The sequence below is a fragment of the Euwallacea similis genome, chromosome 4, assembly GCF_039881205.1.
Source record: "Euwallacea similis isolate ESF13 chromosome 4, ESF131.1, whole genome shotgun sequence".
Classification (NCBI taxonomy): domain Eukaryota; kingdom Metazoa; phylum Arthropoda; class Insecta; order Coleoptera; family Curculionidae; genus Euwallacea; species Euwallacea similis.
This window is the reverse complement of record NC_089612.1, coordinates 450,673-474,044: the sequence shown is the minus strand read 5'-3', so window position 1 is coordinate 474,044 and position 23,372 is coordinate 450,673. Positions and strand designations below refer to the sequence as shown.

At 35.3% G+C, this 23,372-nt stretch overlaps 5 protein-coding genes across 7 annotated transcripts; 3 read left to right on the top strand and 2 right to left on the bottom strand.

Annotated features, from left to right (window-relative positions):
- The first annotated feature begins 126 nt into the window (after positions 1-126).
- LOC136408078 (ileal sodium/bile acid cotransporter-like) lies at positions 127-2,694 on the top strand. The gene is made up of 9 exons (XM_066388855.1): positions 127-245; positions 477-636; positions 846-962; positions 1,090-1,334; positions 1,390-1,626; positions 1,682-1,882; positions 1,942-2,128; positions 2,193-2,268; positions 2,320-2,694. The coding sequence occupies exons 2-9, from the start codon at positions 477-479 to the stop codon at positions 2,435-2,437; spliced, it is 1,341 nt and encodes a 446-aa protein (XP_066244952.1). The 5' UTR covers positions 127-245; the 3' UTR covers positions 2,438-2,694.
- Positions 2,695-2,750: 56 nt separating this feature from the next.
- On the bottom strand, positions 2,751-6,639 carry LOC136408079 (probable serine hydrolase). Of its 2 annotated transcripts, none has more exons than XM_066388858.1 (2): positions 6,099-6,639; positions 2,751-3,667 (listed from the first exon to the last, which is right to left on the bottom strand). In XM_066388858.1, exons 1-2 carry the CDS (start codon positions 6,273-6,275, stop codon positions 2,801-2,803), a joined length of 1,044 nt encoding a protein of 347 aa, XP_066244955.1. In that variant the 5' UTR covers positions 6,276-6,639; the 3' UTR covers positions 2,751-2,800. The 2 variants fall into 2 exon arrangements, with proteins under 2 accessions (XP_066244955.1, XP_066244954.1); XM_066388857.1 differs by lacking the exon at positions 2,751-3,667 and adding an exon at positions 3,804-4,719.
- Positions 6,640-7,833: 1,194 nt separating this feature from the next.
- Positions 7,834-10,315, bottom strand: LOC136408234 (antifreeze protein Maxi-like). Its single transcript, XM_066389110.1, has 5 exons — positions 10,252-10,315; positions 9,126-9,278; positions 8,794-8,973; positions 8,543-8,741; positions 7,834-8,237 (listed from the first exon to the last, which is right to left on the bottom strand). The coding sequence occupies exons 1-5, from the start codon at positions 10,267-10,269 to the stop codon at positions 8,035-8,037; spliced, it is 753 nt and encodes a 250-aa protein (XP_066245207.1). The 5' UTR covers positions 10,270-10,315; the 3' UTR covers positions 7,834-8,034.
- Positions 10,316-11,604: 1,289 nt separating this feature from the next.
- Positions 11,605-16,431, top strand: LOC136408742 (uncharacterized). The gene is made up of 6 exons (XM_066389884.1): positions 11,605-11,738; positions 14,549-14,824; positions 14,875-15,183; positions 15,236-15,582; positions 15,639-15,847; positions 15,899-16,431. Exons 1-6 carry the CDS (start codon positions 11,727-11,729, stop codon positions 16,429-16,431), a joined length of 1,686 nt encoding a protein of 561 aa, XP_066245981.1. The 5' UTR covers positions 11,605-11,726.
- A 1,344-nt stretch (positions 16,432-17,775) lies between these two features.
- Nmdar1 (NMDA receptor 1) lies at positions 17,776-23,129 on the top strand. 2 transcript variants are annotated; one of them, XM_066389061.1, is made up of 15 exons: positions 17,776-18,006; positions 18,066-18,188; positions 18,665-18,793; positions 18,849-19,043; positions 19,093-19,193; positions 19,246-19,419; positions 19,470-19,731; positions 19,787-19,997; positions 20,054-20,346; positions 20,399-20,782; positions 20,839-20,996; positions 21,055-21,227; positions 21,276-21,529; positions 21,859-21,912; positions 22,372-22,505. In XM_066389061.1, exons 1-14 carry the CDS (start codon positions 17,827-17,829, stop codon positions 21,871-21,873), a joined length of 2,652 nt encoding a protein of 883 aa, XP_066245158.1. In that variant the 5' UTR covers positions 17,776-17,826; the 3' UTR covers positions 21,874-21,912; positions 22,372-22,505. The 2 variants fall into 2 exon arrangements, with proteins under 2 accessions (XP_066245158.1, XP_066245157.1); XM_066389060.1 differs by lacking the exon at positions 21,859-21,912 and having other exon boundaries at positions 22,372-23,129.
- The last annotated feature ends 243 nt before the right edge of the window (positions 23,130-23,372 follow it).

Below are 23,372 nucleotides of genomic sequence, written 5' to 3'. Positions count from 1 at the left end.
AGCCGAATAGATAAAACACTTTTTAAATGCTCGCAGAGTGTTGGAGATAAATAAAATGGGGCAAACCTAGCCAATCTACAGTAGGTATTAGCAATTTTATTGGCATTGTTTCTTGTTCGTTGGGCCCATTAAGTGACCTGCAAAGCTTTAATGTTTAACACAATCATGGTTGTTCTTAGATGTATATTTACATAAAAACTATGTAGAAATCTCATCGCTTACTTTTTGGAAAATTGTTAATTACGGTGAGTAATATTCATTATATATTAATTCATGGTTATTCTATCTTCTACCAATGTGTGCGTTTATTAAATTGTCGATTTAAATGAAGCTAAGTGATGGTACATATTAGCACCCACCTATCTCTGGAATAAAATATATCTACGCAATATAAATACCAGATCAAATTACCCAATGTTAACATTAAAGAAGCAATTTTCAATTATATACGTAGGTACTTATTTGTACTGTTTTAGATGGTCCCCAAAACTCTGATAGTTATTGAGGCAACATTCGTACTCTTATTCTGCAATGTGTTACTCGCAAATGCAGTTGCCAACATATCATTCACCCCATCCAATATTACTATTCATATGGGTGAAATTGAAACAATTGAATATTCGGTAACTTCAATAGGTAAGACTATTCTAACTTTGTAACTTTATGAGAGGAAATTAATGGACCCGCAAAATCTTATCAAAATCTCTTAATAATATATGGCCTTTTTGTTCACAAGAGCTGTAAAAACTTTCAACATAAGATCATCAGAATCATCAATTTAATTAAGTAATGTAAAAAAACCAAAACATCATTTAGGAGTATTTACATGCTCATACTTTTAATAGATGAAGGAACAACATGCGAACTTTACAGCGAAAATGAGCACATTGCTTATTTAGAGAAAGTAATTAACATTTCGACTACTAGTCCTGGATCTTTTAAGCTTCATGGAAATTTCTTGGGTAAGATGTAAATAATTTCTGAAATGTAAAATTCAGTAGAGCGATTCTTGAGATCCAAAAACATCTTAGTTCCATACAGGCCCATATTTCGCATTCCTCTATTTTTTGTCTAATACCTCTTTGATAGGCCATACGTTCATCTCTTGCCGGAACAAGTTAACTTTAACTCGTATTGGTGGTCAACTGGACGTTCAGTGTCTACGTAGACAAAGAGTTGTTGATACAATCTTCACGGCCTCTACTGCCTCTTTTGTGGCCATAATCTACATAAACTTTGGTTGCGCAGTAAATTGGGGCGAACTCAAAAATTTGCTCAAAAAACCGAATGGGCCACTCCTAGGGTTCTGGGGGCAGTTCATCTTAATGCCACTGGTAGTAACCTTCATATGTATTCAAATAACATTGAAAAATTATATAAACATTGTAGATTAGTTATGGAATGGGGTTTGTGCTTTTTCCCAACAATCCCACGATGCGGTTGGGAATGTTCTTCACCGGCGTGACTCCCGGAGGAGGGGCTTCGAATATCTGGACCGCCATTCTAGAAGGAAACATCGATTTGTCCATCTTGATGACCACCGTAAGCACTATAGCCGCCTTCGGAATGATACCCCTCTGGATGTTCACACTTGGTGCTACTATTTTCAATGACGCTAATATTGCGGTAGAATTACATACTGAACAGTAATAATAAATATCTCTAAAATGCTTATTTTAAGGTTCCTTATTCTCAAATTGCAACTTATGTGGTGGGATTGATAATTCCTCTTGGAATTGGGTACTTCATTCAGCGTTACTTGGTGAAGGTGGGACTGTTCTTAAAGAAGATATTAAAAGGGTTTTCGTCGCTGCTAATATTGTTTATCATTATATTTGCGATTGTTACGAACCTGTATTTATTTGAATTATTCTCATGGCAAGTAGGTATTGATTCATGTGGTGGGTAAATGAATGTTTTATGTGAATGTTTATTTGGCAGATCGTTGTTGCTGGTATGGTAATTCCATGGATGGGATATTCAGTAGGATACATCGTGGCTAAAATTTTGAAGCAATCCAATTCCGATGCTATTGCTATTGCAGTAGAAATTGGTATACAGAACACAGGAATATCGATTTTCTTGCTTCGGTTCTCGTTGGATTCACTTTATGCTGACTTGACCACGGGTATTTTAAGTTCATCAATTTATGTGTGGTACATATGGGAATGATATCTAATGCTGTGTTTCAGTCATCCCTGTATCGGTCGCCATAATGACTCCGATTCCATTGGGACTGTTGTTTATATGCATGAAGATTAAGCAAAGGTAAACTAACTCAGGCAAACTTAACATTATGATAAATTCTTTTTTGGCCAGATTTTGGTCGGGAGAAAAGGCTTTGGTCACGGTTGAAAAAAAGAACAGCCCCCGAAGAAGTATTAGCTCTAAAAAAGGAGATGCCCCAGATGTTGACAATCCAGTTAAAGAGGCTTAACGGACGTGATGATTTTCTAAAGAGATTCGTTAGAAAATTAATACTTATCTACCATTTTTTTATTGAGCCTGATCTTTGCTGAGTTATTGTTCAATTAGTTTTCAGAAAATGACAAATAATTAAACTATTAGTGTTCAGGAATGGAAATTTTGCACATATTTTTAATTATTACATCAGAAATTAAATAGATTCTTTTTAAAACCAATGATAACCGGAATCTTAAGTAAAAATGTGCTGAGGTGAATGTAAGTAAATATTGTCAATACACTCTGATAACAGCAATAATGACAAAAACCCAATGGGTTTAATTTTTATTAAAACATTCGCTATACATATGCAATATTCATGAAAACAAACATATCCCTAATTAAAACTTTCCTTGATCCGAACATCATCTTCTTCATTAACAAAGACATCCTCTTTAACGTTGCTCAAACTGCGGTTTTCAGCGTTATAATTCTTAAGCAGGAAAGTGTTTAAATCCTCAGCAAACGTCTCAGGATTGTTGAGATGAACGTGATGCGTTCCTTTTACAAAACGAAAAACACACTCAATACCATTTTTCTTAAATACTTCGAGAATTTCGTAAAATTTTTCATGGTATGTTCCATGGGACGAAGCTCTCAGTAGAAATACTGGACATTTAATGTTGGGCGCGTTTTTAGACAATTCTGCATTCGTAAAACAGAACATTTCACACTGTTTTAACCGAGGATCTCTAGTGAAATAGTATTTTTCAGGATGTATTTTCGAAGGAGCTAAGTTACGATTCATAATATACTTCACGCATTTGATTTGAATTGACTCGCTGAGCGAAGCGTGCAGTTTCTTTTTAATTTCAGATATTCTGTAACTTGGAGGTTCCTTTTTACTTGCGAGAAACTCATTGGACCGAGGAAAATCTTCTATAATATTGCTAGTTAGAGACACATGGTGCTTTGGCCATAAAGGCAAATGAATGTCCATACAGGTTAACATGTCTACCCTGTCAGGGTACATTAAAGAGTAGATTAAACTTGTGGCACCGCCTAAGGAATGTCCAAGCAGTGAAACTTTGGGCCAACTAAAGTATTTGCGGATGTACTCAACAGTCAGTAGAAAAACAGTAATGTTGTAGAAACAGCCAACTGGTATGCGAGTAGAGAAGCCATGACCTGGAAAATCCACAGCTAGATATCCAATGTTTCTGCTTAGAAGGGGCAATAGTCGATCAAATGAACCACAGTTGTCCTAGAACAAAATAAACGTCCTCTCAAACATTGAAGACACATTTTACCCATCAATTAATGGAACACAATGGTTGAGACACTTATGGCAATAACACTAAGATTAAAAACAGACTGTCAAAGAAATATTTAATAACTTTTATTAAAATAAATAAATGAACATTTGATATATAATAAATTACTCTATGTATTTGTTAAAAATATTTTATTCATTTTAGGATCTTTATTTACAATTATATCAGGGGTAATACCACCTATATTTCGGTCTTCAATATTATGCTTTCGAATAAAGTTGCTGACTAACCCAGCAAGTTCCTCTGGATTATTTAAGTGACCGTGATGTGTGCCCTCTACATAATGAAAGTCGCAGTCCCGACTGCTACGCTTCAACACATCAAGAACTTCATAAAAGTTTTGTTTAACTTCGTAGTAAGATCCTTGCTTATGTTTCGACATAAAAATTGGGCATGTAATATTATGAGCATGTTCAATTAGTTCTTCTTGAGAAAAGCTAAGCAGTTCTCCTGATTTTAATCGTGGATCTCTAGTGAAGTAGTATTTTCCTGGGTGTTCTTTAGATGGAGCAATGTTTCTTTCAATGATATAGGGGGTGTATTCTAGATCCACCGACCCTTTGTTCGGCGCATGTACCTTCAGTTTGATTTCTTCAATACTGTAGCTCGGAGGCTCTTTACCACTTGAAACTTGTTCATTACTTTGCAAAAATTTGTCAATATATTTTGCCATAATACCAATTCGATTCTTATTAATCGTTGGCTTAGCTCCGTCCAGGCATATCACAAAATCTACGTTTTCAGGGTAAAGCATCGTGTAGGTGTAACAAGAAATACCACCAAGTGAGTGGCCCATCAAAGATACTTTGGACCACTGAAAGAATTTTTTAATATACTGAATTGTCAACATGTAAGTGGTGAAATGGTAATATATTCCAATAGGGAGACGGGATGAGTATCCATGACCCGGGAAGTCTATTGCGAGAAATCCAACATTTTTTTGTAATAGAGGAATAAGGCGGTCAAAGGTACCACAATTGTCCTGGAATGGCAGAAAGAATAGAAATAGAAATTTTAAAGGAAAAATACTGAATATGTGATAATACACTCTTAGTTGAATACTGAGTTAATGTTTTATTAAATGGCATCTCTTATATGGATGCATATGAAGTTTTCTTGGAAATTTATTCAATCTTCAAGAAAGTTGAAAGCATACAGTCTATAATGGTAAATCTAGAAAAATAGAAGTAACATTAACTGATTGATGGACGCTTTTTCTTATGCAGTAGTATTTAGCAGATGTTGTGGGCCAGCACGTGGGGCACTTCTTTTGAATTTTTACATTTTTTTTTGCATTATTATGTTATAACTATCCACTGTATTATTTAAAAAAGACATTAAAGGATATGGAAATTGTATGATGAAGTGTTGTGCAATATGATGAGGATATAATGTTTTAAACCTCCTTGTAGATCAACTATCTGCTAAATATAAAGTGATAGAAATAATATTTTAAATTTATAGCGAATAGAGTATTGTATCAAGAAAAGAAATCAGAAACTACTACAGCAATTTTGCACATGCAAAAAAAATGCTGAGGAACTCAACCACCATGGCAGTAAGTGTTTTCTTATATACTATGTATACGTAAAAAAAATGCTCTAAATAGTCCCTAAAATAATAGATAAAGTTGGAGAAGGCATTACCACAATAGTGACATGCTCTTATGAAGTTACTTCAATATTTTTCAGGGTCCAAATGTTAACTACTTCATTTATTATTAAATTCGCTGACAAGTAAATGCAGAAATATTTTCTTCCAGACTTTAATGAAAATCTTGATGAAGGGAACACATACTGGTCTAGTTTACATAAGTATATATTTTTTGTGCTTTCATCAGTTTTTAATGATAAGATTTGTTTAGGTTGATTCCACTAGATGGATCAAGTAGTTACTAGAATAAACAGAATGATTCTGTCCATGTGGTCAGACCTTTTTATCCCCCAAACTCTTTTCTAATGCGCCATTCTCTATTTTTCTAACAAATTCACTTTTCAATTTAAAAACTTTTTTCACCTCTTCATTTTAGTATGTAAATAGCTTCCTCTGTGCAACTGATCCATCTAGATGATTAATAAATCTAAATGAATGAATGTCCTCATGTAAAAACTTGAAAAGATGTTAGAACTAAAGGTAAAATTAGAAAAAACAATTAAGCTTTGATACCTTTATATTGTAAATCATTAATTTTCATATAACACAAACTTACAAAAGAACATGTAGATGAAGTTGGGTGCATTAAGTGGGGATCACCCTGAATAATAATAAATTTTAAATACATCATTTACGGTTATATCATGAATGTTTAAAAATCGTGAAGTATTCAACTAAGACTGTAAAGCTTTTATGCTTTTAACTTACTTGCCATCCATGTAGGCATAAGATAGGTCTTTGATCTGTAGGGCCCCACCACTTTCCTCTGATTTCTCCCCATGGTACTGGAATCGAAACTTCTTGAACATGGTTTTCACTGGAGAAGGCTCGTATAACAGCTGAACACTTGGGCAATTTTAGAAATGTCTTTAAAAGAGTCATCATAACATTAGGATCGAGAACAGGATTTATGGTTTATGTAAGTTGCATTTGTGACTAATAATATATGTAACAATAGATGTGAAAATTGTTATATTAAAATTTTATCTTGAACCTTTATTTATTGATTTATGAAATCAATTATTTGTTCTTAAAGGCATTAGGAACAGGTACGTTAATGAACTCAACCTCAGAAATAGTAAAATTTAATAACCGAAATAGTTGTGTTTGGGTCCAGTTTAAAATTGGATATTGGACTTTAGCACTTGCAAACGCATCACCTCATTATCTGTGAAATGACTTGTTATTGTGTAATATTGTCCGTAAACCGTTTTAAAATTAAAATTGGGAAAGATTTTTAACTCTTACACTTTAAACTGTATGATCATTTTATGCTGTTTCATCACAGCTGATCGGCATCGTTGCCAGACTAAAAGAGATGAAAAATTGTTTCGGCTGCACGTGTAAATAGATGTGCAAATATTGAACATATTTTGATACATAATTATTCTCAAATGATAAATACAACAAGTACACAATGGTTTTTTTTTTATCAAGGAAAAATAGATTAGAATTCAAAAAATTATGATACAATCTGGCAATGCAGGTGTATGGGAATAGTGGCAAACGAGTAAAGAAAAGAATGGTGTAGCGTCATCAAGAGTACTTTAGCTCTTCAAAACATTACGATTTTAAATTGTCACGATCCTAATATGTGGACTTTTTTCCCCCAGAATGTCGAAAATTAAATTTGCTCCTATTAAATAGATAATAATTAGATCATTTGTTAATTGAAAGTTTTAATTAGGTATCTAATAGGTGGCTCTTAGATTTTCTTAACGTAGATATTTATGAATAAGTAGTATACAGTCATACAAGAATTGTAGTTTTAAATTTTAAAAAGCGCATAATCTCTCACCCAAAATTATACTCATATTTTGAAAATACAACATAATATATATTTTTTATTTTTTGCACGTTATTATATAATAGTCAATATTAGCATGTTACCATAATAATATTGTATCTATATACAGAGGTACCTATTTTGTGTTAACATAAGTATATTCATCTGTAAAATATGTAAATTTTTAACATTAACAACATAAAAATACAGAAATGCCATAAACACTTAAAAATCTATATTAAACAATAATAAAGATAATGATTAACAAGGAGACAGGTAACATATAAAGATTAAAGTAAACTGTTAAACAAGAAGAAATAAAATTAATGTGAAGTATGTATTAATCGTTAATTTGTAAAACAACGGATTATACAGGGTGTTTAAAGCCTTGAGATTTTATTTTCAAAGGGTAATTAATCACCTCAAAAGAATTTTATTAAATCTAAAACAGTGTAATAAATATTGAATAATAAGAAGAGATATGTGTTTTAAAATAATTTATCAATTAATATTTTTTCAGTATTTTTCTCCATGCATCTACGAATTAGGTAACAGCTAGACTTTTACCATAATTAATGATCATTTAATGATCATTTGCTTAAGGAGAAATTTAAAAACTTGTGAATTAATAAAATGTTTTAAAATTCACTTTTCTTATTATGTAACTTTTATTACGGTCTTCATGTTTAATCATTTTCTTTGATGATTGTATGCGATTTATCACCTCTTAAAAATAAGACTTCAAACACCATGCACACAACAAATAAGTTTTTTTTTTAACTTAAAAAACCATCGGAAATTTTGTTTTTGGTAAAGTAGAGCAATATTGTGGTAAAATATCTTATAAACCTAAATGTACTATTTACCCCAGGGTTGCAAGTGGATGACTTTTTGGCCATACCAAGGACCGGCGGCACTGTCGCCTCCGAAATGATCCGAAGCTTGAGAAGCAGCAACTGCAGCTGAGGCAGCCGTCAGAGAACCTTGTTTGGACGCAGCTGCTTGTCGAAGAACAGCGCTGCCCTGACTTTGCAGGGCCGTTATCTTTCTAGAAGTAGCATCTAAGTACAGAAGACAGTGTTAGTTTAAACACAAAAGCACTTGCAACAGGCTCTTTTAGATCTTGTGTTAAATGATTTAGCCTTCCCTCCCTTTTAGGTACCTCAGGGATAAAGTTTGTCCGTTTCCGAAGCAACCTAATAAAGAAATCTCTCGAAATGGAAAGGAGGTGCAAAATTTGGTAAAAGGGAGTTATTTGTTAAACAGGTTGATGTCATAGATAAGCAAAAAAAATATTTGAAATATAGTTCTATCCAAAAGCAACTATCTACAACCCAAATCCATAAAAATCAGAAGTTTGATTTACCGGTTTTCTGAATTTCGTGTGCGGCAGCACTAGCACTTTTCTGGATAATTGTAGCAGCATGAGCTTCCTTGTGAGCAGCTACTCGCTGAGCTTCAGATACCTCAGCTTTAGCTTGGGCCAGTCTTTGCTGAGCACGCACTACTGATTGAGCTGCAGCTTTGGCTTCTTGCTGTTGGACTGCAGCTGCTGCTTCAGTTTTCTTTAAGAGATGATCCTTGTAGGATGAGAAACGACTACAACGAAGTGCTTACTTGAAGAGCTAGAGCTGCATCAGACTGTTTCTGGCTAGCTATGTGTTGCTGATGAAGCACCTCTTCTTTTGCTTCTTGGACGCGACGTTGGGCAGCTGCGACATTGGCCGAGGCTTCCTTGGCGGCCTGGATGGCTGATGCGATTTCGGCCGAAGATACTGGTGGTGCCCACGATTTTTGCTGAAAATAGAAGAAAATGTTAAAACATTGACGATGAATCAAGAATACATATTCTCTATATTATCAAAGCATCATTCAACATGCCTTTTTGTTGTAACTGTCTTCCAAGTTTTTTTAAATATTGCACGAAAGTTCGTAAGGAGAATACTTACGTAATTTGCAGGTGCGGATCCGAAGTCAGAAGGTCCACTGCTTCCAAATCCATTATCAAAGGAGTTGAAGCCGTAACCTCCTCCGAAAATTCCCCGTTTTTCGACGTGAGGTGATGCGAATGTGGCATTGATGACCAAAAGAATTACAACAGCCTATAAAATCATCAGAACTTCTTCAACAAATCAAATTTCCCGAATAAAATTACAAGATCTGCGAAAGAAACGAACTCATTGAAGTATCAGTTTGTGTCCGGCAGGAAAGAACAGGCGGTCAAACATTTCAAGAGTTGCCCGTTAATGGAGACAATATCCAGTATTTTTAATTACGTTGATTCCTTTAAGCTGGATTTCCAGCTGTTTCTAAATTATAATTCAATTTTTATTTTATAAACGAAGGCAAAGTCTGAGAGAGAAACGTACTTAAGTTGTCGAGGAATAATTATTTAAAGTTAAAATGTAATATGGGTTGCCTATATTTTGAAGTAAGTTGCAATGTATATTTGATTGCGTTTATTCCATTCCAATAGGTTCGTGGTACGTTAAATAAAAAATTGCAAAAATTGAAGAAGGTATGCCAGAGAAATTAGCTTTTTGAACCTTTTTATGTCCGCCATTTTGATAGCAAATTGATTTGTTTTCGATTTTGTGTAAATTAATGGCCTTTGGTTATTTTTGTAAATTGTGAGGTAGTGTCAAAAAATTCTAATAATTTGTTAGTTATGCGTGCGTTAGAAGAAAAAGTTGAAGCCGTGTTTATTGTTACTGCAGCTGGTCGAAACTATCATGCTGGTGAAGGGTCGTTCAATGAATTTTTTCCATTGCTTATGCGCTATGAAATTGAATTTATATTGAATTTTTTTATATTTATTTTTTTCTATTTGTAGCTCTTTTTTTCAAAAACTAATCGATGGATTATTTCAATATACATGTACATATATGTTTCAAAAATAGATTTCAGCAAAGCATTTTCCTTAGTTTGCAAGTTGATCAACTTGGAGCTTTTGAGCAATATATCTAGAGAATTGTAGGACAAAATTGATAGTTAAAAATTTGCAAACAATATCTTGAATTCCAGTAGATTTATGAAAAATTCCGATATGTACAAAAACATGAAATTTGATCTTACCCCCGTAAAGAACATCATCTCACTTATTCACTTGCTCTTCGGTGGATGTAAAGTACACTGAAGAGCAAAGGAAAATATGTCGTCTTTTATACGATTCGTATCAAAAATACCCTCACATAAATTAAATAGATATTACGGTTATTATGACAGAGCCCATAATTTCCTTTCTTCCGTATTTAGAAGAATTGCAGTTATAGGAGCGTCCCTTTCATATCACGATGTTCAATACTTTCTTTATTAAGAAGACACGTACTTAGTCGTATTTTACGTCATGTAAATTAGGATCATATTATTGTGCAATGTGATTGGTACTATAGCTAATTATATGTCGAATCCCAGATGTTAGGTGCTGGAATATGGTTCCGGTGGAAGACAAGTTTGAATCACTGGATAAATTAAAATAGAGCAAAAACGCGCACCTAGGCATACAGCTAAACATTTTGATTATATTGATTGATCTAAAGTAATTTAATTTTTTTGTTATTTTTTCTCTGTCGAATTTATTCCATGCTTCAATCACAAACAATGTGGCATAGACAGGTCTATGGGAAGCAAAAAGATTCGAAAGTGCAAATATTGGTCTTTCTTCGACAATTTGCGGAGATGCTAATGTGGCTAAAAGCCGCAGAGTGCTAATTTCCGAGCACTAGCAATAGGTCATGCAACATTAACATAACAAAAGGTTTAATAATTTTTTTGGCACTTATGTTCTAAGTTTAATAGAAATGTTCCATTCAATTAGCTACGAGTCAGCTTCGAGCCTCGAGAGCGTAATGATTAGGGATAAATCTCATTACGTTCTGTTTTTGTTAGCAGGGCTCCATCAGGGAAGTGTCACCAACACATAAACCGCAGAACTACGTAATGTTTCATATTCACCGAAATTGCAAAATGTGTCTTTTAAATAAAATAATTATTTTACGCCATGGAATGTGCAAAGCCTTTCCTTGTTCTTATTAATTTTATTTCTTCAGGCGGTGTCTCTCGATGTTTCCGCTTATTAAATTGAATAACTCTCGATCTAGTTTATTTAATCATGTTATTGATTTTATTACGGCGTTTTCTTTTGATTAACCATCACGTCTGCAGATTTTTGAATCAACACTTTTTGACTTGATGTAATAAATGAGGAAAGTCAACAGAACGGCCAATAAAGGGGCATTACGTAAAATCCTTCTTTATTACATATCAGGTTATATCAATTACCCTCGTAAAACCTCAAAATCGCTATAGACAGTTACGAAAAAATTGCTCTTGACCATAAGATCAAATCATGCGGAATGCGAGAAGTATATTAGACGAAAACAAATTGATTTTTAGACAATTTTCACTCTCGCACCACAAAAACGAAGATCGACGTTCGATTTCTGATATTATCCACGGCCTTTTTTTCATTTTTGATAATCTATAAAAGAAATTGGCTATCAATAGTGAGGCTTAATGGTTAGATTGCTAGTCTCCCAAATGGTTCGAACATGATTGTGCAAGTAAGTCCTCAGTGTGTTATGCGGAAGTGAAGTGTAAATTATACAGGGCGACCCAGGGCTTACGGCCAGGATTTCGAAAACGGTTAGAGTTGCGCATTTTAAGGTGGGTTTCCCATATAAACGTAGTTCTTAATATTTCCAATTTCTGAGATACAGAGTGGTAAAGTTTTAGAGAAAATATAGTTATTTTTCTATTTCTGAAGTGTCAAAACCACTGGAGCCAAATTTGATATACAGGACGTTCCCATAAAGTGCTACAAGAATAAACAACTTCAAGTGACCAAGGTCTCCAGTGACGGGGTTATGGGTACTGAGTCTCTCATTGATAGCTTTGGTCCCTTGATAGATAGGAAAAAAGAAATATTAGTACCATCACGAGGTGGAAAATCCAATTTTAAGCCAAAACTGCCTCTTGACATTTTTTCGTAGTTCTTGCTTTTTGTGATGTATTGTCATTAAGTCAGGCAGAGTTGGGTTGTGAATATTTCATCATAATATATTATAATATAAATAAATAAAAAATCATAAATATCATAGAAATTCGTTTTGAAATAGTCAGAAAGTTCAGAAATTTAAAAAATCAAATTCTTATTTGTTAAAAAACGTTTATACCGTGTAGCTAAGAAACAAACAAAAATTGGTCCCATTTTTGTGAGCGCAACCCATCTTAGAATGCAATAAAACCTGGGGCACCCTGTATAAGAAAGTGCGCATTGCAGAGATAACGAATCCCCTGGATGATTTTTTAATTGATTTTAGAAGTGGACCAATTGAAACAGCTCCAAGTACTGAAATATCTTAATTACATTGTTCTATATAGTATAGAGTTCATATCTGTCTAAAAAACTGAAAAAATGTGCTCCAAAATTATAAATCAACTGAGTCTTCTGAAAAAGCCCTTTCAGGATATAAAAATCCTGTTGTGAATTTTTTTTTGTTTACTTCATTGTGGAATTTTTATAATTTTTAAAATCATTTTGGTGAAAGTATCACAATGGCGAATTGTTGGCCATTCATTTGGGATTTTCAGAGTCTTAAGAAGGTATTTCTTCTTTATTAGTATACACTGCTGACATTGTCAACAATGAGTTGAGCTGGTGACGGCATTTTTGTCAATTGCACAAAAACAGCATTACATTCATCGTAGCTTGTTTTCCAGAGATAGAAATTAAAAACAAATTTTCCGTTTAATTGAGGGTCCAAATCAAAATTCAATAAGAGATGAGAAAACATTGCGTAACAGACCGGGAATTTCATTAAAAAAACTAACCGTGTTCATGAGTGAATAAAAAGTTCTGGTGTATTTAACATTCGACCTTCCAGCAATTAGACCATCACCCCTGATGGTTTAGAAGAATAACTCAAGGCGAATGTGCCCCAAGAAGCAGAAAGATTATATACCAAATTTCATTGTAATCCATATAGCCGTTTTCGACCTATCTGCAAAATTAAAAAAAAGTAAGACTTTGAGAGGCTGCATCTCCAAAAGGTGGACAATTTCGCATTTAAGTATATCACCATGAATCGATATACATTTTTGACCAAGGCATAGGTGATTAAGCGTTGATCTTCTCATTATGGTACACTCTGTATTATTTGTTTTAAATATCAAATAACGGTGAGCGATGTGGTTGACCATCAATCATATAAAATTCTCAACAAGTTCTTCTTAATTTAAATATCACTAGGGCATGTTTTCATTACTACCTTAGGGCTATTAATGAAAAAAATGTAGGAAAACGAAGAGCTTCTTGAATACGCAACAGTTCATACCCTTTTTGAGCACTACTACTTTCTGGGCCAGGGACAAACAAGCAATATTCAATGGTTTTCTATGCAAGAATATATTGTAATAATTTTAATTATAAATCACAATTAACTTACAATATCAAATTTATGGTTGCTTGCGTTTAAAGAGAAATGCGTTGGGTAACTCTTGTTTCTAGTGTCTGAGTTTACTCATAAAACAAAACTATTTTTAATTTATTGTAAGTTATGTATATTCGATAATTAATTCTAAAATGCGAATAAAAAAACCCATTTAAAAATCTTAAGTAGAAAAAATATTATTAAAAAAAAAAGAATGAAAAAAAGCGAAAATTAAAAATAAACCTTTACAGTTTTCCTTCCAATTTCATCCAAGCCGCATCGGCATGATCGCAAGCAAGGAGGTGTTTACGCGGATGACTGAACACGTTAGGAAAATTCTTTTTCGCAAAATTTCATGAGTATTCAAGCAGAAAGCGAAGATGATTCTGAGCAACTCGACGATATGTGTTCGTACTTATTGGTTTCATCAAGCATATGTGGATACAAAATAAGTACACGCTACACTTCATAGAATATATGTATGTCTCTCCAAAGGGATAGCACATGCGGGTGTAGCCTGGAAAGGCTGGAAAAAAAAAGAAAAAAAGCAGGTCTTTACTCTGCCGTTTTGTGGATTCACTCAGGATGTTATATTTTCTGGAAATGCGTCCAGGATCTTCACAGTAGCTTTACCATGAATACCTGTTGTGGTTAAAAAATGTGGTAAATAAATTAGAAGTCTCAAACAAGGAAGTGTTTACGCGGATGATTGAATGTTTTAGGAAATTTAATTAGCGTTCAAGAAAGGAAAGTGGAAATTGGTCCCCTCTTTGAATTTCCTAAGATTAGTTAACCATAGCAGATATTTTTGGCATTGCTATCGTGGAGATTCTGGATGAATTTCCACCAGATAGAAACATTTTGGATTTATTCTGTGTAATATTAAAAAAAAGAACTTGTAGAAACATACATCAAAATTTAACATGCCTCTCATGTTTCAGATTGCTATATTCCTTTACTTACTCCTTCCATTCCTCTACGCTTCGCCTGTAAAAAGCCCCCTTCTCGCACCGAATAACACCGGAAAGGTCTCAGTAGAGGGAAACTCCGGTAATGAGAAACCGAAACCCATTTTCTATTACCTGGATAATGCAAAACCTGCAGCTGTTGCAGAACTCCAGGGAGCTGCCAGCTCTTCAGTAATCAGGAACCTGCCTGCTATAACTCAAAAGCCGCTTGCTTTGAGTACTCTTAGCATAGACGGCTTTCCAGCTCAGGTTCTATGAAATACCGAGGGAATTTGGTGTTTTTGATGTTGAGTTTGCAGGTAGATGCAAATAATCAAGTTGCTGACCAACAGGTGTTGTACGAGTTTAAGCAAACTCCTCCTAGTACCTTGTCAAATCTGCAACTGAATTCTTACCGTCAACCTAATGTTGAAGTTAACACTCCTAGATCTTATTACCAGAAACATGCAAATCCACCTGGAGTAATTTCTCTACCAGTTAGACCTCTTCATCCTACTGCCAACAGTAATAATGTTTTTCGCCCTAGCCAACCGTTGATGTTGTATCCAGTTAGCCTGGCCTCAAGACCTCAGAATGGTCCTGCGAGACATCCTGCAACCTCAGCAACTGTATGTGTATTTAAAAAATCATAAACCACCTAACGGAATAAGAATATTTCAGATAGTCAACCCAGTTCAACACAACTTGTATACGAACCATGCACCTCAGCCCTTGGGCACAATACATCCAAATCATGGCCAGTTTGTGAATTTAGGTACTCCTCTGGTCTACAACCCAACTCAAGTAATACCCGAGGAAAAGATTACCCCCCACAGTATTTATCACAAACGGGTCTACCATAACCAGCAAAAACAAAATCTACCGTTACTCAATCCTGCTCAAAGAAAAAACCCTTATCCGTACCAAGTTCAAACTCATGGAGGAGCTGGAGCTCTTCATCGAGCAATTACTACTTTGGGGAAGATATCCAACAACCACTATTTACCGCCTATAACACAAACTGGAGGGTAACTTGGATTAGATTTGCTATGGGTCGAGTTCGGAGGAGAGGTTTTATTTCTAGATTCAATGCTCCTCTGGATATGCAGAAAATTGATCAACCCTCCTCTTCAGTTCAGCAGAACGACGAGGAGGAGAAGCCTGAGGAGGAGGAGGAAGAGGAAATTGAGGAAAATCCAGAGAGCGAAGATGAGGGTGATAGTGAACCTGAGGACGAGGAAGGCGAGGAGGAAGCTCCGGAGGAAGAAGTTGCTGAGGTAGATGAGAATAAAGGTATGAACTTATTGTTTTAGAGAAATTGGTTTATCAGTTTGAATGTTGTAGAGGAGGAAAAAGAGAAAGAGGAAAGTAATAATGGTGATGATGAAATCAAACCTTTTAACATCAACGATTATCAAATAATGGATTTCGAAAACACTTTCTTTAAGCCTTCGCAGTACAAATTTAAGAACAATGCTGAAAAAGAGAACAATGAGGAGGCTGAAGAAGATTGTGACAAAGAGGAAGCAGAGGACAGCGACAAGGAGGAGGAAGATGGGGATCGCGACGACAGCAAACAAATTACAAATTACTATAAATACCCCGCTCACCCTGTAGACGATTTTAACTATCCCCCCTATGAGTTTTACGAGGGATTCAGCAGCAATAGCAAATACAATTATGCGAAACCTGGTGAGAAATTAGATAAAAGGTTCAAACCTTTGGGAAAATTTAAGAAAATCAAATATTCAAAAGTGAGAGGGTTGAAGCCTAGTGTTCATAAAATTCAAGGAAGTTATTCAGAAGAAGTACCTATTACTCATAAACAGAAGGTCTTTACGCAGAGGTGGTTTATGACTAAAAACATCGAAGGGTAGTCTGATAGAGTTGTTATATGCATGATAGAGCGGTACTGTTAATGTAATGTTTTTTTATACTTTTTATACATTAAATTTTTTTACTATGTGTTATGTAAGCTTGAAATAACTAGATTTTAGCTGGGGCGTTTGTTTGAAAAATGTATGTTTGAATTTGTATTTTATTATCACAAATAAAAACAGTGCGGTTTTTGCTTGTGTTTTATTTGTTTGTTAAGATGGACATCGTTTTCAAAGACCAAATTATTAGATCTGTGTAACGAAAGACAGAACTTCCTGTTTTATGGTTTTCATAAGATTTAATTTAGCTGTTCGTAGATATGAAACTGCTGATATTGTGGTAAGTATTTACGACCGCAATAATAAATCACTGGAAATTCCTATTTAAACCAATCCAAAGAATGTGAAAATATTTAGAAGAAAAAAGAGTTATTAGCTACTTTTACTTCTCGATTGTATAAAAAGTATGATTGCAACATAACTTACAAAAATTACGGTTTCTAACAAGCGACTGTAAGGCTATTATCTACTGGTTGTTACAGGATAAGTTACAAACCAGTAGAGTATTGAGGTAACTCTTGTAAATGCGACCGTGTACTGTAAAGAAAATACGTTTGTACATGATTTTGAAGATTAGGGGAGTGTCATATTCAAATATTATGTTTTTCCAATTTCTCGTTACTTTATCTGGGAGCAGTTTCAACGAAATCTTAGAAAAGAAATGGGAAAAAACAAGTTTGTTTGAAAATTTGATTTCCAATAAAACTAACCGATATTACTTCTTAAAATACAGTCTGAGGATCTATCAGCAGAACATCTTTTTCCTACTGAAATATTCTGATTTAAAGCATTTATTAATTAATGTGGATTCTACGTGTTATCTAATAGATCTTAACAAGGTGCTTGGAAATCTCCTAAAATAATAATAAATTAATTTCTGGAAACCAGAATTGAAGTTATGTTGGTCCAGAGTGAGAAACTGGGTAAAATCAATATTCGCTTGGAGAGCGTTGCTATAGGAAGCGCAGGGAAGAACTTCATATTTTTTGTTTGGAAGGAAAAGACATAAAATAACTGACTATAAAATCAATTTCTTGTCCATGTGAATAAACGGGGAAAAATATTTGATTCCGGTCCTTAATCAAAACGAGAAGATTGATCAAAATTTTATTGCAAATGCTGTTACGATAGCGAGAAACGCATGAAAGTAACCAAATTTATGCCCAACAATGCAACAAAAAAAAATTTTTTTTTGTTAAAATTTTTTTTCATAGTTCTAAAAATTAATTCAGCTACAGACCTGGTAGGGCGGTAGCTGAGCGCGAATCCAGCTGCTCAGTTACATGTGTGCCGACCTTCTAGACAAAAACAAGCCCGCTTGTTCTTATTTTCAACATGATATTTAAATCTAAACTCTCTACATATTTAACATATTTAATTTATTATTTAAATTTTCTAAATACAGTGAGCCAAAGAGACCGCGGGCGAGATTGGTATGCAAATCCGACGACATATAACATTGGAGGAGTGCTTAGCAGCAACGAGAGTAAACAATGGTTTGAAGACACCATTTCTGTGAGTATTATTTACCGTTAATTAGTCCTATGAAAATATATCGGTATGATTTTTTGTAGCACTTGAATTTTGATTCTACCTTTGTTCGCAAAGGAGTGACTTATTATAATACTGCGATCCTCATGGATCCAAATCCCATTCGGACGGCGTTGAGCGTGTGCAAATACCTCATTTCTAAACAGGTACCAATTTAGAACTTTATCATATATACATCAATCATATATCCTTTATACAAATAATCTAAAGGATTCAAATCAGGATATCATGCTGGCCAATATATTACATCCCGATTCCCGATCTATCGATTAGGAAAATACAGATTAAAAAAATTGGTAATTTTTTTATCATGGTATGCAGGAACACCATCTTGCTGGAACTATAATAATAATGTTTCATTAATTAGCTTTTTCAGAATAATGATTTTTCGTGTTTTTTGAAAAAAAACGAAAATCAAAATTTTCGGGTTTTATCGGATATTTCCAAAAGTATTAAGATTATTAAAAATTCGCTAATGAATTATTGTTGAGCGCCAAAATAGGCAACTTTGCCTCCATTTTATCGATTTTGCATACCGTTTCCGAGATCCACATACATAGAGTCGAATTTTACAACCTATTACTTATTATTGTTGTATATTACAAATTAATGTGGTTTTTAGGTCTATGCAGTCGTAGTTTCTCATCCCCTATCCGGAGACCTTTCCCCTGCAGCCGTCTCGTATACTAGCGGATTCTATCATATTCCCGTAATCGGTATTTCTTCCAGAGATTCTGCCTTCTCAGACAAGGTCCACATTCTCTTTAGCGATCCAACGAAAATGCTCAATGTTTTGTAATATTCAGAATATACATGTCTCATTTTTGAGAACCGTGCCCCCGTACTCACATCAGGCAGACGTTTGGGTGGAAATGCTAAAGCATTTTAACTACAAAAAAGTCATATTCATACACAGCTCGGATACTGATGGAAGGTCCATTTTGGGGAGGTTTCAAACCACTTCTCAGAGCTTGGAAGATGACATAGAGATTAAATTTCAGGTAAAATAAAAACCGTCTTCAAAACATTGCTGAAACTAAGAATGTCTAGGTGGAAACAGTAATCGAATTTGAGACGGGGCTTACCAGCTTCCATAGTCAATTACTGGACATCAAAAGTGCCCAGGCCAGGGTGTACCTTATGTATGCGAAGTACGTTTTAGTAAATTTGCTGAGACAGATTCTGAGTCTGAGTGGTTTTCAGCAAAAATGACGCCAAGGTGATATTCAGAGACGCTGCAAATTTGAACATGACCGATGCCGGATATGCCTGGATAGTTACTGAGCAAGCATTGGAAGCTGATAATGTTCCAGAGGGTATATTAGGGCTTCAGTTGGTAAACGCCGCTGATGAGAGGGCTCACATCAAGGACAGCATGTAATTTTTATGCTTAAAAGGTATTAATATGATTCAATTTCGATTTTTAGATATGTCCTAGCTTCAGCTTTGAAGGACATGAACCAAAGCAAAGAAATCACTGCGGCTCCGAAGGATTGCGACAATTCCGGCTCTATATGGGAAACAGGGAAAGATCTTTTCAACTTCATACGCAAACAGGAGCTGCTTAATGGAGAGACTGGAAAAGTGGCCTTTGATGACCAAGGAGATAGGATCAATGCCGAATACAACATCGTTAACATACAGAGGAAGAAAAAGAGGATAAATGTGGGCAAACACTATTTCAACAAGGTCTGTTTTTGTATTCAAAGTTTTTGGGGCTTAAAGAGTTAACGGGTATCTCTAGGAGGTCAAACAGATGCAGCTGGAAGTGGACGACAAAATAATTGTCTGGCCGGGGAGGAAAAATGAGAAGCCCGAAGGGTTTATGATTCCCACGCATCTGAAAGTTTTAACAATCGAGGAAAAACCGTTTGTATACGTGAGAAAATTAGAGGGCCCTGGCACGTGTGAAAATGATGAAATCCCTTGTCCGCATTTCACCATGACACATGATGGTATATAAATAACTCACGCTAATTGCTGTGAGAAAAAACGACAATATTTACCTCAGTTACAGCTAAATATTGCTGTAAGGGCTACTGCATGGACTTACTCAAAGAACTATCAAAAAAGATCAACTTCACCTACAGCCTGGCCCTGTCGCCAGATGGGCAGTTTGGCAATTACATTTTGCGCAACAAATCTGGAATATACAAGAAAGAGTGGAATGGTCTCATTGGAGAATTGGTTGGAGAGAGAGCTGACATGATTGTCGCTCCATTGACCATTAATCCCGAAAGAGCTGAATTCATCGAATTCAGCAAACCTTTTAAGTACCAAGGGATAACCATATTAGAAAAAAAAGTAACTATAAGTCTTCTATATTCCATAGTCTTTTTACAAATCGCTTCTGCAGCCCTCAAGATCGTCGACTCTAGTCTCCTTCTTGCAACCATTCAGCAACACTTTATGGATCTTAGTCATGGTCTCAGTGCATGTAGTGGCCCTGGTCCTCTATTTGTTAGACAGATTTTCCCCATTTGGCCGATTCAAGCTAGCAAACACAGACGGTACCGAAGAAGATGCCCTCAACCTCTCCAGTGCCATATGGTTTGCTTGGGGGGTTCTGTTGAATAGTGGGATTGGAGAAGGCACCCCTCGAAGCTTCTCTGCTAGAGTCTTGGGGATGGTATGGGCAGGATTTGCAATGATAATTGTAGCCTCGTACACTGCCAACTTGGCAGCTTTCCTTGTACTGGAGAGGCCTAAGACTAAGCTGACTGGAATCAACGATGCCCGTGTAAGTTTCATGTGACCATACTATGTAAGTCTTCTGTGAGGTTAATTGTTTGGCAGCTGAGAAATACCATGGAGAACCTCACATGTGCTACAGTGAGGGGATCTGCGGTGGATATGTATTTTAGGAGGCAAGTAGAATTGTCCAATATGTACAGGACTATGGAGGCTAACAATTATGACACTGCAGAAAAGGCTATTGCAGATGTTAAAGCTGGGTACGACCGATAAATCCTAAAAGGAATTATTATGTTGTAGCGTCTCTGGTTTCTATAGGAATCTTATGGCGTTTATATGGGACAGTTCCAGACTGGAATTCGAAGCTGCGCAAGATTGCGAATTGGTGACGGCAGGTGAGCTCTTCGGTAGATCCGGCTATGGAATTGGCCTGCAGAAAGGCTCTCCTTGGTCAGACGACGTTACATTAGCGATACTCGATTTCCACGAAGGTAAAATTAACAAGCCAACATTGTTAAAACTACAAAATGGTGCTTCAGGTGGTTTTATGGAAAGTCTGGATAACAAATGGATCCTGCAAGGGAACACGCAACAGTGCGAGCAATTTGAGAAGACACCTAATACGTTGGGGTTGAAGAACATGGCTGGGGTGTTTATTCTTGTAGGGGCAGGTATTATAGGGGGGATGGGTCTCATAGTCATCGAGATGGTTTACAAGAAACATCAGATGAAGAAGCAGAAGAGGATGGAATTGGCGAGGCATGCGGCTGATAAATGGAGAGGATGCGTCGAGGTGAGGAAACTCTTGCGACATCGAAGTTTTTGAGTAATTTTTCTGCTAAAATAATTGTAATTTTTGACCTGAAGTTGAGAGACTTTCATAGAGAGCTGATCGCTGTGTGACTGTGTCCGGAAATGCCGTATTTTTCTTATTTATGCCATTCTACGTAAATCTGCTTATAACTCGGTTTATAAAGTTATTTTAGCAAGAAAGAAAAACGTTTCACGTTTATATCGATTATGAACGAAAACGTTAACATCAAATTATTTTTATGCCCTTCGTTGTGCTTATCCACCACAAAAAAATATAATTTCAAGCACTGACAAAGCAAATTTTTTCAGGACCGAAAACTCTAAAGTCACATCTGCAATATGCAACTAGTTTAAAATAGAAATGTGAGCATCTATTCTTAAAGCTTATAGTATGATATCGTAGCATCTATACGATTTTACCTTCTTCTCACACACTTTTCATATTTTAACATGCAAAAGCGTATCGCCTAGTTACACACTAAACTTGTGTTGTGTCTTGCGTATGATGAACTTACAAACTTGGTTGCACCATCACTAATCCTAAATAAATACTTAGTGAATCTTCCAGTTTATGTCTACTAGTAGAAGAACTAACCGCATCACATTTACTTAATTTTAGACCATAGTAGATGATTCTATATTAAAAATAATTAACCAGCTGAACACCATAAGGACCGCTACTGGCAACCTTACCTGGAAGATAATTTCCATGGAAACTGACTAATGCTCTGCCTTTTTTCTAACGTTTCCGTGCATATTGTCTCCTTAGTAAAGCTGCCAAGAATCTGATCTATCGACCCTAACTGGTTTGAATTTTTTTAGAAGCGTAAAACTCTTCGAGCTTCCTCTGTGCCTCAAAGACGCATAAAGTCAAATGGAGTTAACGAGGCAGTCACCATATCTCACGTGGTGGATAAATTTCAACGAATTGGCCAGATCGGAGGTCCAGAAAGGGCGTGGCCTGGAGATACGGACATCAGGCAGAGGAGAATCGAGGAGGGAGGTGCGCAGGGGCAGTTGCCACCCGTTCCAAGGTATTTGCCTGGATACACTTGGGACGTCTCGCATTTGGTTGTTTAAATTCGTTTGAAAAAGAGTTTTTTCTTAAGTTTAGTACAAAGTCTGTCAATATGGCTGCAGAAGTTTTAAGAGGCAATTTAAGGTCACAGTTACTTTAAAACAGGAAAAGTTTAATGTCAGAAGGAGTTAAAGGTTTCGAATATAATATTTTGCTTAATAGAAAGTAATTCTACTTGTAGGTTTCTCGGTATTGCTATTTGCCATTATTGGCAAAAGCCAAGGGGACTATCGAGGAAATGTCGATTTCTCATATGCTTATTTTAGAGCATTAGTATAAATGTCTATTAGATATATTAAACTTTTATACAGGATTTACGTATTAATCATAATATCGGACACATAACACAAGAATAGTTAATCCTGAAAATTGGTTGGAGGAAAGTTAGAGGTTTTGCTATATTAAGAAATTTTACGAAGTTAGAATTAAATATTTGTTGTTATTTATTACCACTTTACATTTTAATACCTGAAGACATAAGTATAGCGAATAAAATTATGGACTTCCAGGTCCAAAGACGATTTTTGAAGCTCTTAATTTAGCCTCTAATTTGGATCCTAGATTCCCGGGAAACAGAATGGTTGAAGTCCAAGTCCATTCTTTTCCTGCCTTTCAAGGAAGATATTACTTTTCCTGGTAAATTTTCCCAGTCCTGAATCATTTCAAAAACCTATATCTTCTTTCTTATTTGTTAACGGGTATTTTTAAAGTTACACTTAAACATAGTTCCAACAATCTTCTAAAA